We start from the raw sequence: 17,468 nt of genomic DNA on the forward strand, positions 1-17,468 counted from the left end.
TGTTTCTGCAACTATCTTCTGCATGCTTTTGGAGCATGGAAGCACTGAAAGGAGCCCACAGGTCCTCTCAAAAATAATAATAATTTTAAAAAAACAGCGCCACTGGATTGTCAGAATTGAGACCCTCTCTGTCTTCTGACACTTTCTAGGAGCAATGAGAGCAGCAGCTAGCAGATGTACCCAGGTGTCAGGGAAGTGAACCTACAGCCCCCAGTGCTTCCCGTCGAGCACCCCGGCATCGCCTGCACGGTGACCCAGCGGTGAGGTCTATGCACAGCCACGTCCCGCTCACATCCCACATCTAGGGAGAGAAGGGAATAAATGATGAACACTAACTACAAGAGATTTTTTTTCAGTATATATATATACTCCCACCTCTGCTGCCACAGCCCCAGGACACACATTCACCTCCAGCACCCCGAGGTGCCAGTGTTTTACTGCACAAGCCAGATCCCATTTCAGAGCACTGAGGGCCCCAGCACCCAGACTACACAAGCCAAAATGCAGAGAATGCCACCCCAAACACAAGCACGCTGCAGGGAAATGCTGTGTTGCGCTTCCCTTGTTGAGCTGCATGTGGCTGGAATTAGTGCCACGCCCCCTGACAGCAAATTTATCTTCTTCATGACTGTTGCTGTTTTGCTTAAGAAGGAAGAGCTGTGTTCTTCTATTACTCTTATCATTTCTTATCTCACAGATATTTTCTAGCTCCTGGCTGATGCCAAGCTTTAGCCAAGCTTCAGCTGCAGGCTCACCCCAGCTGAATGTCCACAGGAGCACAATGGTTTTGCAAAATACCTTCACATAAATGTAACTGAAGGGCAACACGGTCCCAGCCCACCTTCCCTCTCCTACGGATGTGCTCTGCAGGGGACAGAGGAGCCAGCAGACTGGCATTACTTTACGTGATGCGTGACGAGGGCCCTGAAAACAGCTCCCGAAAACAGCAGGTGAAGGCAACAGCCCCCTCCTATCTCCCCTGGTACTTCTGCACCCACAGATGGAGAGTATCTTCCTCATTTTTACTTTTACAGCCTCTGAGGGACTGACAGTAAGACTACGCGGGATAACTTGTCTCAAGAACACAAAACAAGATCTTGACTTGGGCGGTGGGGTTGATTTGCACATAGTGGCAATGGGAGTGGTCCCTAAGGGCACAGCGATGCAACGATCACCACTCGCACGGTGACTGTCCAGTGACAGACTCAATCTGCTTGGACACAGCAACCAAAAAGTTCCCCAGGCATGAAGACGGGTCCCTCTTCAGGCCAGGAGGAGCAGGGCTGACAGACGGCTGCTGTTGTAGATGGCAATGCCCCGCAGGGACCTTCGCCCTTACCCACCGTGAGCAGACAGCACGTCCACAGCGAGCGAAGCACACCCGCACCCATGTGCACCTACGCAGCTTGAAGTCCAGGTTCCTCAGAACGGAAGGTCATGCCCAGTGATCCATGTGGGATCCACCTTGACAGGAAGGAGGCACAAGTTGTGTAGGTGGTCTGGAGATCCACTGAGTTGGCTTAGTCATCAACATGGTCTTCTGAATCCATCTCCCAGCATTTAGCCACCAGCGCAGCAGGAGGCCGTGGGCTGCACTGGAAAAAGAAATAGGGCCATGGTGCTACTTCATCCAACCATCCTACACCCAACAGCGCAGCACTGAAACCACTGGGCTCAGGCCTGAGCTCTCAGACAGCTCACTTGGTGCCTCCACTGGGGGCTACGCAGCTTTGGAGAGAGATCAGGAGGCACCAATGGTGGAAGATGGCTTTCCTGGCAAGCACTGGCCCCATCCGTGAAGGCCCCTTTCCTCTGCTCCCATGTGAAATTCAGCCAGTGCTGATCAGTCCAGGATCAGTCCAGGCTTCTTGGGTCTGAGGTGATATCACGAAGAACTGAATATAATTGTCTCCAGAGTCCAGGGGAAGGAGGGCTGAAGATCCACGTGGGACAGCAGTTTGAAACCTCCTGTTGTGGCTGGAAAAAACACTATCAACACCTCACAGCAAACTGGTAGAGAAAAAAGAGAAGACATTGGAAAACTTCAGATAGGATGGAGAGGGGGAGTACTGCAGGTCTGTGAGGAGCCAAAGAGACATGACCCAGTAAAGCATAATTTCTTCATTACCCCTCTGGTCCTAGGATGTTGCATCCCTTGCAAGCCTGCAACACTGCACCTGCTGTGTGCTATGCAGAATTTTGCTTTCCCTCATTCCAGACAGCTCAAAGGGCCTCCAGGTAGAGATAAGGAGAAAGCAGCAGCAGGTCCAGAACATACTTCTCCAGAAAATTCCCTTGAGACGACAGTAACTGAGAACATGCTGCCTGGCCTTCAGTTCAGTCAAGAATTGATATTATGACCCGGAAGAAGTACTCCTCACCACGAACCAAAAAGTGACCGTGCCTCCAAGCACTGATCATGAGGCAGAGAGCTGATGCTGTGCCAACGCTGAGACCAGCTCCATCTTCTGAGTTCCTGCAGGGCGCTGCTGGGTAACACACAGGTACCAGCAAGTGGTCAGAGCCCTCCACTTGATGGAGACAGCAGCGCACAAGAACTAAGGGACAACCTCCCGTGAGTCAGATTCCACTCCTGGGTACCTGCACCCATCCCACTCATGGTGGCTCTGAATTGTACAGTGTTCAGGTGTGGCCTTCCACAGATCCGCTGCAATTCCCTCTATTAAGTCCAGCCTGCATTTAACATCCATGGCACGATATCTCCTGGGAAAAGGACATTCTTCAAAGTACTGTTTGCGTACGACAAAAACTCCTCAGATAAATCAGACCAGAGATTAGCAGAGTGCATAATCTGCTAACTTCCTTCCACTAATTTAGACCCCACCTCCTTCCACAGGGTGAATTTAAATTCTTCTCCATGTCTTTGAGCTCTCCTGGGTATATACCAACCTCCTTTACTACTTATTGTCTTGTCTTTACCAAGCTGTGCAGCTTGGAGATCCAGGAGGCTTTCCCTTGCTGAGGAGAGGAGGCACAAACCTTGGGATCACAGGCTGCTCACACCACCACTCAACGCATGCTCGGTTGCTCCTACTGGAGCTCCTTCCTTCCCAGAACACAGGCCCTATGGATTTTAAACATTAAAGAGGCAAACAAACATTGTACTTGTATGTGTCACTCCTCTGCGTAACTAGGCCATGGAGCCAATTACTGTATTACCAGCTCTACCATCTCACAATGCTCATTTCAACATTGCTGCCTGCTTTGATCATCAGACTTTCATCTTCCAATGACGTTACGGCCACTTTCATGTCAAATACAAGCATGTGAAGGCAGAAGAGATTTAAGGAGGCTTGATGAAGAGTCATCACGGGGAGCTGGACAGCTACGGGTAGATACGTGTTCCGGGACCCGTTTAGGTACAGCTACAATAGCTCCTGGAGGCCTCAGGCTTTACACAGCCAGATGATGCAACCACAGACTGCGCAAGATGTACAGTTTGGGCTATAAAGCCAAGTAGTCTGAGTGATGCCTCAGGGACAGCAACACAAGGAGCAATGGTAGGAGCTCTTCCAGGTGGGAGGACAGAAAGGAAACGGGCGACTCTTTGCAGCTGTCTCCTCTGCACCGTAACAGTCTCGGGATGAGGCCAGCAGCTCCCCTTCCAACCCATCTCCTGCTGAAGAAGGAAAGGAGGGGAAAGAGGTGCAAACCAAAGAGCTGCAATATGGTGTCGTTTTTATCTTTGGAGAGCGTTTCTTCCTGGCTGTGATAAGCGGAACCAGCAATGACTGAAAGCAAATGGGTCCCGTCAGCTGCTGCAGCCAGAAGAAACTCGCATTTGCAGTTTGCTTTTTCTGATCTGGAGTAGCATTCTCATAAATAATGAAAGTGACTAAAAGCTACTTAAAAAAGACACACTCCTCCCTTATGAAAGAATGAGAAAAAACCTCAATTACAAAAGGACATTTCTTCCAGCTAGGAATAATTTGTCATGTAATTCTCTGAAGACAGCAACAGAAACATGCATGCTCTGTGCTCCCTTTTGAGTGATCTGTGATTGTATATGTACTCAGATGGCTTCTAATGAGGCTATTTTTATAGTGCACATCCTGCTGAGCTTTTTGGGAGGAGCAAAGTGAGATCAGTGGAGACTCAGTTTTCAACGTCAGCTCCTGTGTGTTTTCTCCTCAAAAGGAGAGGAAAAGGAAACAAATGAGGAGGACGTAGTCTGAGTCAACACCTACAAAGCTCTTCCTCCCCAGCAGCAAACACGGAGCATCTTCTTCATCTTTTTTTTTTTTTCCTGGACACCACTCAGGCTGTAAGAACCTAGACACATCACTAATGCCTTGATGATATTGATGATGGTACTATCTAACTTCCCCTTGGGAAAGCATGTTCTGTCCTCTTTTACACTACTAAAATACACACTTGTACAGTGCTTGCTCTGCTGTTTTGGTCTGCAGGACCAAAGAGGTTCAGAAGAGCAGAGTAATTGGGACCATGAAGTGGACACTTGAAAGGCCATGCTTTGCAGAGCACACCAAGATAACGTCACCCGTATGACACTACAACTTGCCTTCTCAAAACCAACAGGCAGCTGGCTCATCTCATGCCTTATCAAAAGGCTTCAGCTGTCAGAAAGGAAAGCAGGCACAAAATGTAGGGTTGAAAAAAACTGGGCTCAACTTACAGACCTCTGCCATGGTTTTCAGGGTCAGAAGGTTCCTGCCAGGACTGGAGCTAAGGGAAGTGGAATGGACAGAATCCCAGAATCATCTAGGTTGGAAGAGACCTCCAAGATCACCGAGTCCAACCTCTGACCTAACACTAACAAGTCCTCCACTAAACCATATCACTAAGCTCTACATCTAAACATCTTTTAAAGCCCTCCAGGGATGGTGACTCAACCACCTCCCTGGGCAGCCCATTCCAATGCCTAACAACCCTTTCAGTAAATAAGTTCTTCCTAACATCCAACCTAAACCTCCCCAAACAGAGCAGCTGGAAACAAACTCTGTTTACATGGAGATGATGAAAGCAGAAAAAGAACAATGTAAAATTCAAGTTTGTTTGATTGATAAATGATTTGCGGTGCCCTTCCCACCCCCTCTTCTTAGCTCTCATTTGCTCCCCAGGGCAGCCCCGCTGTGTGGGCACCATGCCTCACATGGGGAGGAGAGAAGTGGAGTGGGTCAGAAAGCAGGGGAACTGGCTGGTGTCCTCCACCAGGGCCACCTCTTTTACAGACATTACTGGGCAAAAAGGCTTTCAAGTTTAGGGTTAAAATAGAGAAAAGATGGGGCTATTTTTTCCAGTGACACAGCTGAACATTTTGCTTCTAGTTTCGATGCTTCCTGCTTCAAACGTTCCCTCGCAGTGACCAACCTACTCACCCAACCCAACCTCCTGAGCTCCAGAGCTGTTCCTCTGCCAAAAGCACACCTGCAGTTTCATCTAGTGCCTCTTTTCTATGGAGGCCGCCTTGATTTGGATGTGCAAAGAGTTGGATTAACAAACACATTTCTGGGTCTCTCCTATGAGTCATTATCTTCCTAAACAAGCACCGTATCTCCAGCATGGATAGCTGGCTCTGGTCATTGAGCCATGCTCCACTTGGTTTGCTGGAAAAGAGATCCTCTTACTGGGAATCTCCCCTCCATAGGAGCAAGCAACCTCTTCTGCTGTCTCTTGAATGAAGTAAAGTGAACACACTTCCTTAATATATACTATACACACATTAAAATATACCTTCCAATTCTTTCCACAAGTGTTTGGGAACCCACCCACGTTTTGAAGCACAGACACCAGAGCAGGAAGAAGAATGCCAGCAGCACTCTTAGTGGTGGCACCACGTGCTGGTGGCACCAAGTGCTGGTGCGTGTTGATAACACGAACTCCTGGTCACAGATCAGCACGGGGAGGTCCTGGTCACTACTGTTCCCCCAGGAGATTTCAGTTCTTTTCAGAATCACCAAGATGCCACTGCATATTCTCAAAGTGTGGGTACAATCTCTGAAAGCAAACATTACAAGAAGAACCTGTACACTCTCGTTCTCTGAAATTATTTTAGGGAGTGGGAACTCCTTCTTCCTCCATCAGTGGAGGAACAAAACTTGCTGAAAAACAGAAAAAATGAAAAAAAGAGGGGTCAGAGCCCATGCAACATGCTCATGTGAACCTCATGCTTCGAGGACTTCAAGGTCACTGCTAGGTTGGAAGGGTTACTTCAAATCTCTCTGCTTGCTTCATTCACAGTCCTACGGGCTGTACCTTGGTCAGCCAGAGTGTTTGCTTCACCAGGCTGGTGTACCCATCCTGTGCCAGAGACAACTTTTCGGAATGCAGTAATCACTTACAAACTAACCAAAATAAGCTGAGGCTAACCAGGATGCATGTGCAACTCAGGGGCTATGAGACCCATCCTCCAAATTTAGCAATTAGATTTGAGGAGATCACATTAATTGGACATGCAAAGATAATTTCTGAGGTAAGAAATACAGCCCCAAACCCTGTCCTTTCCTGGGACACATCCAAGTTTTCTGCTTTTCCCCCCAAAAACAAAGTAAAATCAGAGTGTGACACCACATCCTTCTGCAGGCAGAAATGCAACAGTAACTGCCATTTAGGCAACTCTGGAAAAATGTTGCTCAATAGATACCACGGCTGTCATAGAGTTCATAAATTCAGAATACCCTAAGCGCTTTTTAGAAGAGAGATGCATCAAGTAGGATCACCACCTGCCTCTGATGGCAGCCAGCCATCAGAGAGAGGCAACATCAGCCAAAAAAGAGAGGCAAGAACTTTCAAAAACACCAAACTAACTAATGCAACACATGGCATGGTGCGGGATCAGCACCACGAGGACCCCAGGACCGACCAGCAGCAAAATCTCAAGAAAGCAACAACTGAAGTGATTTCTAGTGTTCTAGCCCAGTTGTTGCACCGCCATGTCCTGAGCTTTACGTAGTGATCCTAACCTCGACCCTCACCATAATTTAACTGACTGCAGAACACATATGCCTGTATTTAGCAGGAATCCCCCAATGTAAAAAAGAAGAAATTCTTAACAGGAATATAAGTGTTCATCTGCTCAGAGACTTCTCAAGCATGCTGCATCAACAGCTTTGTAGCAGTGAGGGTCTCAAGACATAAAAGAAATAAAATATTTTTGAAGAGATAATACCATAAATAAAACAACTGCTAAAATCTAAGGAAAACATACAAACAAAGCAGCATACTTATTTTTTCGAACTTTCTTGGTCTACTAAAACACACAACCTTTCCTAACAACAAACTGCTTCAGTAAGTGTAAGAGGAATTTAATTGTGTGTTCGTTCCTCAAGGGATGCTCAACAGCTCCAAAGCTCCAAATCCTTCAGAACAGGTAAACTACAGGACCAAATCAGGCTGCCTCTCCTCTAGAAAATAAACATTAAAATACAAACATGAGCAACAGTAAAGAGCCACAAAGAATTCCTAAGTTATTAGCAAAACAAATTCCCTTAAGTCCTTATTAGGAGTATCTTGAGGATGGTTTGAAGAGGGAAGTCTAACCAAATTAAAAAAAAAAAAAAGGCTTATCCAACAAAAAACAAATGCTCAGTGTTTGCCAAAAGCAAAAGAATTCAGTCTGATAAAAACTGTGACATACAAATGATGCAGGTTAAAAACTAAATTTAAGATGATAATAGAATAGCTGCCAGCGTCTTTAAATTTTCAAGCGTGGAAATGTCAACAGAGACAAAGAAATTCATGGAAAAACAAAGAGAATAGATTAAGGATTTATTTATATCAGTGAAAGAGCTCTATGTTGCTTAACTAAGAAATGACTGAGGGGGTGACAACTGTCTGCAGACCTCCGTAGGTCCCCCGACACCACCGGGAGAAGCCCACACCAGACCGCGCCATGGACCCATGGGCGACAGCACGGCACAGCACGGCCGCGAGATGAATGGGATAAAACGAGCAAACGGAAGAGACGGCCAGAAAAGGAGACAGGACCTCGGGACTGGGAGAACTCCTCAGCTGGGGAGTGATACAAATGAGGTGGCAGATGTCCTGTTGCTGGAGATACACAAGCATTTAAAGTAAACAAGATAGGAGACTATACGCTCTTATCAGAACAACCCCAAGCTGGCCACGAGAGCAAATGACCTACGAAAAAATATGTCCTGGTAATTCAGCTTTGCCCAAGACATTATTGCTACTGCGTCTCAGTACTTCACAGCTCCAGAAAGACACATTTCTCCACCTCAAACCATCAGAGGCTTCCCTGGGTCTGGCGTGGCAAATTGGTATGGATTATGCAGAAAACATGTCGGTCCCACGGGCGCTGGGATGCATCTATGCACTGTTGTCTCTTCTTTTACGTGTACACCTGCAGCACCTTGACCTTGGTTTGTGTTTCAAGGAAACCTTCATAGGTTTCCCACAGTTTTTGTCTTCATCCCAGCACAGAACTTAACACCACTGTCCGCTTCTCTTAAATCAGCTAGTGGGGATTTCTGGGGGGTTGCTTTGCTCCTTTTTGGTTGGCTGGTTGGTTTGTTTGCTCCTTTTTGAAGATGGCTGGTGAGAATCCTTCAGAGAGCACCAAGACTTATTAACTACCTTGCCTGGTTATTAATACTTTGTCTCTTTCTGATGCAGGATGAGGATATCTTAAGCTCTTCATGCTCCGGGACTGAAAATCCCACAGGTGGCTTTGTAAAGGAAGAGGAAACAGTTTCAATAGTTTGGCTTCTTAGAAACACTCACACACATCCCTTCCTGGGGTGCAGGACTTTCTTCAGAGGTTCAGAGAACCATGTCCCAGGGATGCCCACCCATGCTTGGCCACACCTGGAGATCCTCCTCCCTGAAAGCTGGGGACATGGTGAGGACTGGTCAGGCGGGAGAGGAGCCTGCAGAAGAGCTGGTGCCATCCCTGGCAGACCCCCCTTTGGGTTAAAAGAGCTGCAAATGAGGATGTGTCTGCAAAGGGCAGAATGCACAGAGAGGGAAGGAGGAGAAAAGATACCACCAGTAAGGCAAAGGAGCAAAGTAGGTGCAAGAACATCTTGGCACCTTCTCCTCCAGGTGGAAACATCTTATTGAAATAGTCTTATTTACACATCTTATTGAAATCACATGATTTTGGAAGAGGTAAAACTACAAATTAAAATCTGGTGAAGAGAAACAAAGCAGCATATTTAATTTTTCCAGCTATCTTGGTCTGCTAAAACACACAACCTTTCCTGACAACAATCTTCTTGATAAAGACCAAAACTGCCAGAGCACCTAAGCACCACAGCTTGCTCTGATGTGTTAGGGAAAAGTGCACCACATCAGAGCTGGGAGACCTCCACATCCCAGCCAAAGGAGCCACTGGAAATGCTCACGTCCCGCACAGCCCTTCTGCTGAAGCTTCACCTCCAAGAGAGCTTCCACCGTCTTTGGGACCCTTACAACAGTGCTGGGAAATGCTGCAGTAACTACAAGACCCACCCAGGCTCTCGCAGCCAGTTCACAACTCCAGCGGGTCTGGGATTTACCTCTGTTTGGGGAGAGAAGCAGGTTTTTCTGCACAGCTACATCTGTGCTGCAAGCGGGTTCCCCGGCTGGTGACAGCCCTCGTGCAGACGGGGGCTGAGCTTCCAGCTGGCTCCGTTCCCTCCGCAAACAGATGCAGTTCCTATATCAGGGTCTGATTTATTCAGCAGGAGTCTCGCACATTAAGTGTAGTTAAGTCTGAAAACAAATCTAATGACTTTAAAATAAATAGCCAACGGAGGACTTGAAACTAAAAATCTTCCTTCCTTTGACACCCACCACATAAACAGTAATAATTATATAAAACCGTGTCTAACACATGACTACACAAGGCTCTGGTGACCAAGAAAAGCACACGCTGCTTGTCAGACATAATTGCACATTTTGTTTTTCAATTATTTCTTGTCAAGATCCAGAGCCCACCATCTGAATGCTGACATTAATTATTGGTAAGCAGTTCGCCTTGCGATGGTGTCGTGAGGATTCCCAACAGCCACCCCGAGGTCCGCAGCCCTACAAGGCTGGCGTGCAGACAGAGAGTGAATCTAGATCAGTCTCCCGTGCTCAGGAGGGGCTTCAGGAGAAGGTTCAAGGAAGTTTCCACAGACAGCAGCAGGGTAACTGATCCCCAGGAAACATCTCTCATCCAGAAGAGAGACCCACGTCACCCATGGGTCACCCAGGTGACCCGGGTCACCTATAGATGACATCCTCCGTTTGAGCTCCTTCTAAATGCCACTCGAGCGCCCAGCTCTTGGCAATATGCTCCAACAGCTCCAACAGCCCATCATGCAAGAAGAAAGAATCCTTCTTGTTATCGGCTTTTAATTTCCTACCTTTTAATTTTGTTGACTGCCTCTTTTTTCTTGCAAAAGGGAAAAAAAGAAGCCTCTGATCTACCTTTTCTGGAGTGTTCAATAACATGCACAGCTTTGTCATGTTGTCTCTTAGTTGTCATCTTCTCCAAGGCAAACAGCCATCTCTCCTCCCGCTCCCTTAAAAGAAGAGTTTTCCTATGCTCCTAACAATTCTCCTTGGTTTTTAAAATATCCCATTAACAAGCATACAGTGAGGTACAGGATCCACACACAAGTTAATAAGGTAGGAAACAGAGTGTGCTTTCTGCCACCACTAATTCTCAGCTGAAAATGGCTGCACGCTGAACCAATGCTATTTCAAAGGCAGCAGACAGGCCCGATCAGAGCTGCAGAGGTGATAAGATCAGTAAAATCCTGTGCCTTCAGAGCTTTAAACATTTACTTGAAACAGAATAAAATCAATCCAATCCAATAAATAAATAAAAACAGGAGCGGCCCAATACTATGGTCACCACATTAATATCAAGCATGCTATAGTAAAAAAGTAATAATAAAAAAATATTGTAAAAAAGGTAAAGTTGCCCTGGCAACCTTATTTTGCTTATACTTTTTCCTGATATAAATGAATACTTAAAATCTAACATGATAGCTTGCAATTAATGAGACAGTTTCAAGCAGCAACAACCTCAGAAAACAACTACTCCGTATCCCCAATCATTAGCGGCCTCAGATTTCATCAAATCCAAATTTCAACCTTCAGTTACTGACAGCAGTTTTTTTTAAAACAACTGCTTTTGTTTTTTTAAAAAAATGTTTCTTTGAACATCTTTTATTCAGCCAGGCAGATGCTGAAGTGGATTTTGTTTCCACTTTTCTAAAAGAAAAAAATGCGACGGCCAGCCTCACGCTCGTTCTCTATGTACGTAAAGAGTGATGCTGCTGGAAGCAGTTCTGCCACCGCTGCGAGTTCGGGTGCCCGCCTGTGGAGTGGCTCTGGCTCACGCCCAGGAGGATGCTCAGGTCCTCAGCCCGAGGGCATCTCCTGCATGCCTGGGAGGGGAGGACATCCACACCAGACAGCCACGAGACATCTGTGTCCACATGGAGACTGAGCTCATGGACCAGCACTGCAAAACCCTCCAGTGAGAGCTAGAAGATCAGATCAAAAGTTAGGATAAAATCTTTGGGGGAAGCAAGCAATGCCTAGCTCCTCAGCCAATTTTCTGCTTTCCTCCCAGCGCTTTGTTCAGGCTAATTCCCAGCATCCTGAAAGCAAGCACTGCTGGTCCTCACTGATGAGCCTCCCCAAACTGGGAAAACTTAAATTTTCTTTTGCCTAAGACATCCGATGCTGGTGCTTGCTCCCCCGTGCTGAAATCCGCCTGCCGAGCCCCAACTACCGAGTGCCCAAGAAGTGTCCAAAGCCGGGCACCGCCACAGCACCGCAAAATGGCAGTTTCATTCGGAAACCCCGCAAAGGCGCTGCTGCAGCATGGAGCACCCAGTGCCACACAGAGCATTCTGGAGATCTGAGTGCTTTTGAGTCTCAGGAGGAAGTAGAAAGGTGTTCTGGAATACCGTTAGCAGAGAGATGGCACCGCTGGGTAGTGCAGACAGGAGGGCATGAAATACAGCTCCACCTCTGCAGGAGGCCGGCAGTGCCTGGGGGCTGGTGCTCGCTGCAAAGGGCCACGCTGAGGACGGGGCAGGTGATGCTGATGCAGGTGACACCAGGACGGGTGCCAAAACCTGCACTTCAGTGACTATTTCCACAGCAGCCAAACTGGCTCCTGTTCTCCATCGCCTATCTTCCCCCATCCATGCCAATGTAACCCGCAAACGGATGTAACCCACAAACGTGCCCTGGGTGGGTGGTGGTCCCCGCACCACGTGCTGGCACCTCCCTGACTTTCCTACCAACCCTCATTGATGTTTCCATTCTCTGTTGCAGCCCTCTCCCCTTCCCACACCATGTGCTCCCCTCCCCTGTATATCTCAGTGCTGCCACCGTTTCCAGCCTTACATTTCTCAGCTCCTACATCTCCACCTATTTTTACCACAAAACTTTTTAAACCTGGGCGATGAGTTTGCCGTGCTGCTGGTAGACAGCTGACAGGCAGAACCGGCTCACAGGACCACACAAACCCAACCAGCACCAAAGCCACGCCGTGGCCCGTCCTTCTGGCACACCAGTGCTGCTCTCCAGAGGAAACCCAATTAAAATGAATTTACGTCTGACCGAGGAAGGAAGCTAGGTGGCCAGCTGCCCCTCGGAGATGGAGAAGCACCATCCATAGTGCACCTCCCACCTCCCAGCGCGCCCAGCAAGGAAAGGTGCCCCACAGCACCGACAGGCAGGAGGTAGTGAGGCCACAGCATGGACAGCCCCAGCCTCAGCACCTCCCTCGCCTTTGTGCCACACTTCCCTCCGGGCCATGGGCCCCCTTCCCCAGCCAGCCTGTGCAGCACGGACTGAAGACTCCATCAGAGCTGCATGCTGCGATGGTCGTTGCACCACGGCATGGGCACGGGGCCCCCCCTGCTGCACTCACACACATATCTCCTCGTGGACCCCAAGGCTAGAATTATCTTTCTTGCATCCATCTCTAGCAAAGTCTAAACATGGGCATATGGCCTCTGCACTCTAACAACTCCCATCTCATTCTCCTCACCACCCATCTCCGAGACGGGGCAGCGCACCCCAGCAGAGCTGCAGCTGCCCACCGTGTCCCACCGCCGAAGAGAAAACTGTCACGTACCTGCTGGAAGAGCTCCTCCTCCCAGTGCTGTTGCTCTCGTCGGCCTGTGGGGCAAAACACATTAAAAAAGGCTGTTTAGGTCAAGAAAGGCAAGGCTGTCTTCCAACACTTTTGGTGCATTCTGCACCAAAGCCACCTTGAGTTTCTCCATTCTGAGTCACATGCACCCTCCATGTTTAATTTTGGCAGGATGTGTCGTGCACTTAAATCCAAGCAGGTGCACCAAGTTTTCCACAGACTGAGGCAGGACTTCAGACACAGCTCCACCAAGAAGGTGATTTTTTGTTTTTATTCCCATCCCCATGGTATCTCCAAAAACAACCAGCTGGCAGCAACCGGTGGAGATCACTTGTGCAATTATTTTGTTGTGCTCTACCGGAAACCTCCTGAGTTTAAAGCAACAATCCATTCTTTGCAGGAGGAAAACAAGGCCAAAATACGCAATTTGCTGGAAGAAAATTCAAAGCATCCAAGCTCGGATAGCCTAAAATTACACCAAAATCCCACAGTGCCTTGCATTTGCTCTGCCGGGCTGGATCAGGCAGCAGGCATGGGGGCACCGGGTGTCATCCCAAAGCTCCTCATCCCAAGGCAGGACTCCTCCAAGCCCTGCCCTGCCTGGAGGCCGGGCTGCAGGGAAGGAGCCCCCCGGGGAGCTCCCTGCCCAGACACACCTGGCTCGCCCGCGGGCGGCCCAGTGCTGCCCTCCCGGTCGCGGGAAGGGGATGAGCGGGAGCCGCCACCTCCTCCCTGCCTCCTTCCTCCAGCTCTCTGATTAGAGGCTTCCTTGGAAAGACAATATTATTCCAAACCCAGAAATTTTATTTCTGAATTTGTGCAAATACAAGTTAAAAGATATTAGCTGCATTTCACATTTTGTGCAAATGGCAGAAACAGGCAATTCATGTGCAGCAGGATGGGGGCTAGCCAACGATTTCGATAAAATAAACCCTTTTTTAATTTAAATGCTAATGCACTGAATTAAAATTTAATAACTGAGGAAATTGAAAAGCCGAGCAGGAATATTGGAAATAAATCCAAGCAGAAACAGCTGAAATTAAAAATTCTAGAGAGTGGGAGGATAGCAGCTAAGCTGTCTTATATGATTACATTTTTTTTTTTTTTCAGAACGAAGGGGGGAAGGAAAAAAAATCCTATCTTTGGCTGGCTGTAGGGCAGTAAATCGAGAGTGCTGTGATTTATTGCTCAATTTTCCTGAGGGAAAAAGGCTTTCTTTCATGCTGAAATATTTCATAAATTTCAAGCCAGCATAAATTCTTAATTTAAAAGTTATGGAGGTCACATTTAGTGCACTGGTGCAATTCTGAAATCTTAAAGGAATAGCAACCAAAAAATTACAATTTGATTTTATTTTTTTTAATTCTTTGGATGAAATTTTGTTCAAAAGGATTCTCTGAGTTACACAAAGCAGGAAGGCATCCTGGCTTCTGAAGGTTTCAGAAATTCACTGGAAATGAAGAGATAAAAATCTAATTCAATTACAAAAAGGTATTTTTTTTTATTATTATTGTTAGCCACTTGAGGAATTTCTGTTAAAAAATTTCCTCCCTCCATTGCCTGGGAAAAGCCAGAAGGGAGGAGCTGACAATGTAATTGCTTCTGTTAGATCTCCAATCTTTTGTGAGCACTGATATGTTCATTTGTTATACAGCTGTTCAGCTACAGAAAGGATGTCAGAGCACCCATAATTCAAAGCAATCAATCAAAAATTAATGATTTGTCATGCTTACACAATGGGAAAAAAAAAAAAAAAAAGCTTTATGGGTTCCTGCAACTGGTAGATTGCTCAAACCTTCAGGGCATTTTCTAGAAGATTAGATCTGTGTGTACAAAAAAGAAAAAAAGGAAAGGAAAAAAAAAAAAAGATAAAAAGGAGACTTTACATAAAGCCAGGCCAAAAGCCTTGTGGGGTGCTGGGGCATCAGCATTACCCGAACTCCCCTACCCCTACAGATCGGCGACACTTCAGTGCCCACCCCTTTGAAGAGCTTTCCGTACAGCCCAGCCCCGCGGGCAGCCCGTGAGCCACCTCCCGTGCCCCTCTGAGCCACCTCCCGTGCCCCTCGGTAGCAGCAGCCGCCGAAGAGGAACGGAGCAGAAAGGCTCCCGAGCTCCACGAGCCCCCCGGCGCAGAAGCCCAAGCCGAACTCTGCCCTCCCATCACTGGGCCGCACCGCTCCAGCGGCAACACTGCGTGCTATCCACCCAAAATTAAAAGATTTCGGTTTGGGAAGGAGGGAGGCACGTCGGCAGCTGGCACCAAGCCTCAAATTCAGAAAACTGTTTGAATTCGCAGTGTTTGTCCCCCATGTAAGCAAGGTATCCTTTAGGTACAAATTCCTTCTCAGAGAGCATGGTGCCGGCAGCGTGCTCCAACACGAAGCGTGCCGATAGCCCAGCGCCGTACTTTATGCTTGTACACACGTGCACAACCTCTCGTCTGATTTACCACCCCGCCTAACGCAGACATTGCTCCTTTTCCTACTTGTATCTGGAGTTGAGCAAGTGATGTGCTATTTTTTTTAATGAATTCCAATGACAATTTTTTTGCTTTTTAACTTCTTTTCCTGAGCAATTCATGGGCTCCCTCCTCCTAGGCTGCTGCATGTATCAGTGCAAAGGGTGAGACACGCACGAGGAGCACAGAAAGGGAAATGTGATGGTGTGACCACACCAGCATTAGGTATTTCTGTTTTAAAAGACAAACAAAAAGGAACCACAAAGAGAAGAGAGCTCTCAATCCAGGCAGTTTAACACCGAGATGCTCTTGGAGGGGAGGAGACCATCTCCCAGCCTGCCCATGTGGGAAAATGCTCAAGATCCCACTGATGGACACCAGTGGCGTGGTTGTTCAGGGGCTGCTGCAAGCCCGCACCTGACTTCCTAGTTTGGATCTATCAGACCAAAAGAAGGCCACCAGATCCAGGCTGGCTCTCTGAAAGGTTTCTGGATGCTTAAATAAGCCCATCCTCACCAAAGGTGCCACTAGGAGAAACCTTCACACACTGCTCCAGTTTCCAAACTGGCAAATCTGCTGTACCAGCGGTTTATCTCTGGTGCGGCTCCTGAGGGACAGCTCCGTTTGGTTCCGTTTGCGAAGCCCGGCTGGGGCTGCAGCTACAGGATGGCCTGGGCAGAGGTGACTGCTGCCAGGCTGCTGGCCCCAAACGGATCAAATTCACAAACAACCTCCCTATTGCAGACCTGAGGACTTGAATTTACGGCTTTGGTGCAGGGCTGGGTGGCAGCAGGACCTGTGAGCAGCTACCAGCAGAAATGGCCATCGTGGCCAGCCCGAGCCACTTGAAAAGTGGCTATTTCTGAGCGTGGCCAGGCAGTGCCCAGCGACCCGCTCCATGGACAGAGACTGAGCAAGTGCTACCTGGACCGGCCTGAGAAACCACCGCAACAGTGCCTCGCAACCCCTGGTGGCACCAGCCTGGCCTCCAGGCCATGGCCCTGCCCAAAAGGTGCTCCTCCTCCTCTCCCGCTCAGCTTCGGGCTCACCCTCAGCACAGGGAGCATGGGGAGATGCTGCACACGTTCCGAAAAATCTGGCTGAAACAAGCTTTTGTTCTTTTATTTTGCAATGAGCTGGATTTAGAATCAAATACTAAGTTTTGATGACTTTAGCAGGCCACACTATTAACCCATATAAAGCAAAAAGTTGCTTTTAACTTCTAGAATATCCCATTTAAGGAGCAGAAACATCCCAAGAAAGTTAAAGCAGTGAATTGGTGGAAATCGCCATTCAACCACTGGCAACCAGAACATACTGAAATGGCTGAGAGCAGCTTTCAACGAAGTAGTGTCTTCGGGAAGGGGAAAGATAAATCTTCTGCACACCAGTTTACCCACTTAATTTAATTCAGGGACTTCCTCATTTTTAACTGAAAAAGCAGAAGAGCAGCGTTTGCGCCTGCCTGCCGGTCCGTAAGCCAGGAAGGATGGGCTCTGCTCGCCTCCACCAGGACCTGGGGCTTTGCAACAGGAGCAAGGCTCCTGCTGCATAATTAGCAGCACAGCTTCTTGCATAAAATAATTTACAACTCAAAATATGATTCCAAAGGTGCTTTTGTACTTATCTGATACGTTTAAGTTAGTTAAACAAAACTAATACAAATAAATATCCATTAAATTAAAATGCACAAAACCAGAATGTGGTTTCTGGCCATATGTTCCTCAATTCAAGTGGTAAGCAAAAAGTAAATCATGAGATAAATAAAAAATGTATCAGTCAACATCTCCTAACAGGATAAAGTGTCAAAAATTAGGAGTCCAAGCAGATGTACAACTGACCCCAGAAATGCATGTTTAGAGAAAGGGCTACACTTTTTTGGAAAAAGAAAACACAACATTTTAACAGTTACTG

The 17,468-nt window shown here is 47.6% G+C and overlaps 1 protein-coding gene across 15 annotated transcripts in view; it reads right to left on the minus strand.

Moving 5' to 3' along the window:
• The window catches only part of ZNF618 (zinc finger protein 618), a 166,593-nt gene that overhangs the window by 83,419 nt on the left and 65,706 nt on the right, over window positions 1-17,468 (minus strand). For all 15 annotated transcript variants that reach the window (XM_083807655.1, XM_083807665.1, XM_083807663.1 and 12 more), the window contains one exon: window positions 13,076-13,119. In XM_083807655.1, coding sequence (XP_083663781.1) covers window positions 13,076-13,119 — 44 coding nt within the window. The remainder of the gene's footprint in view (window positions 1-13,075; window positions 13,120-17,468) is intronic.

The sequence above is a fragment of the Anser anser genome, assembly GCF_964211835.1.
Source record: "Anser anser genome assembly, chromosome: 21".
In the NCBI taxonomy this organism is placed as follows: domain Eukaryota; kingdom Metazoa; phylum Chordata; class Aves; order Anseriformes; family Anatidae; genus Anser; species Anser anser.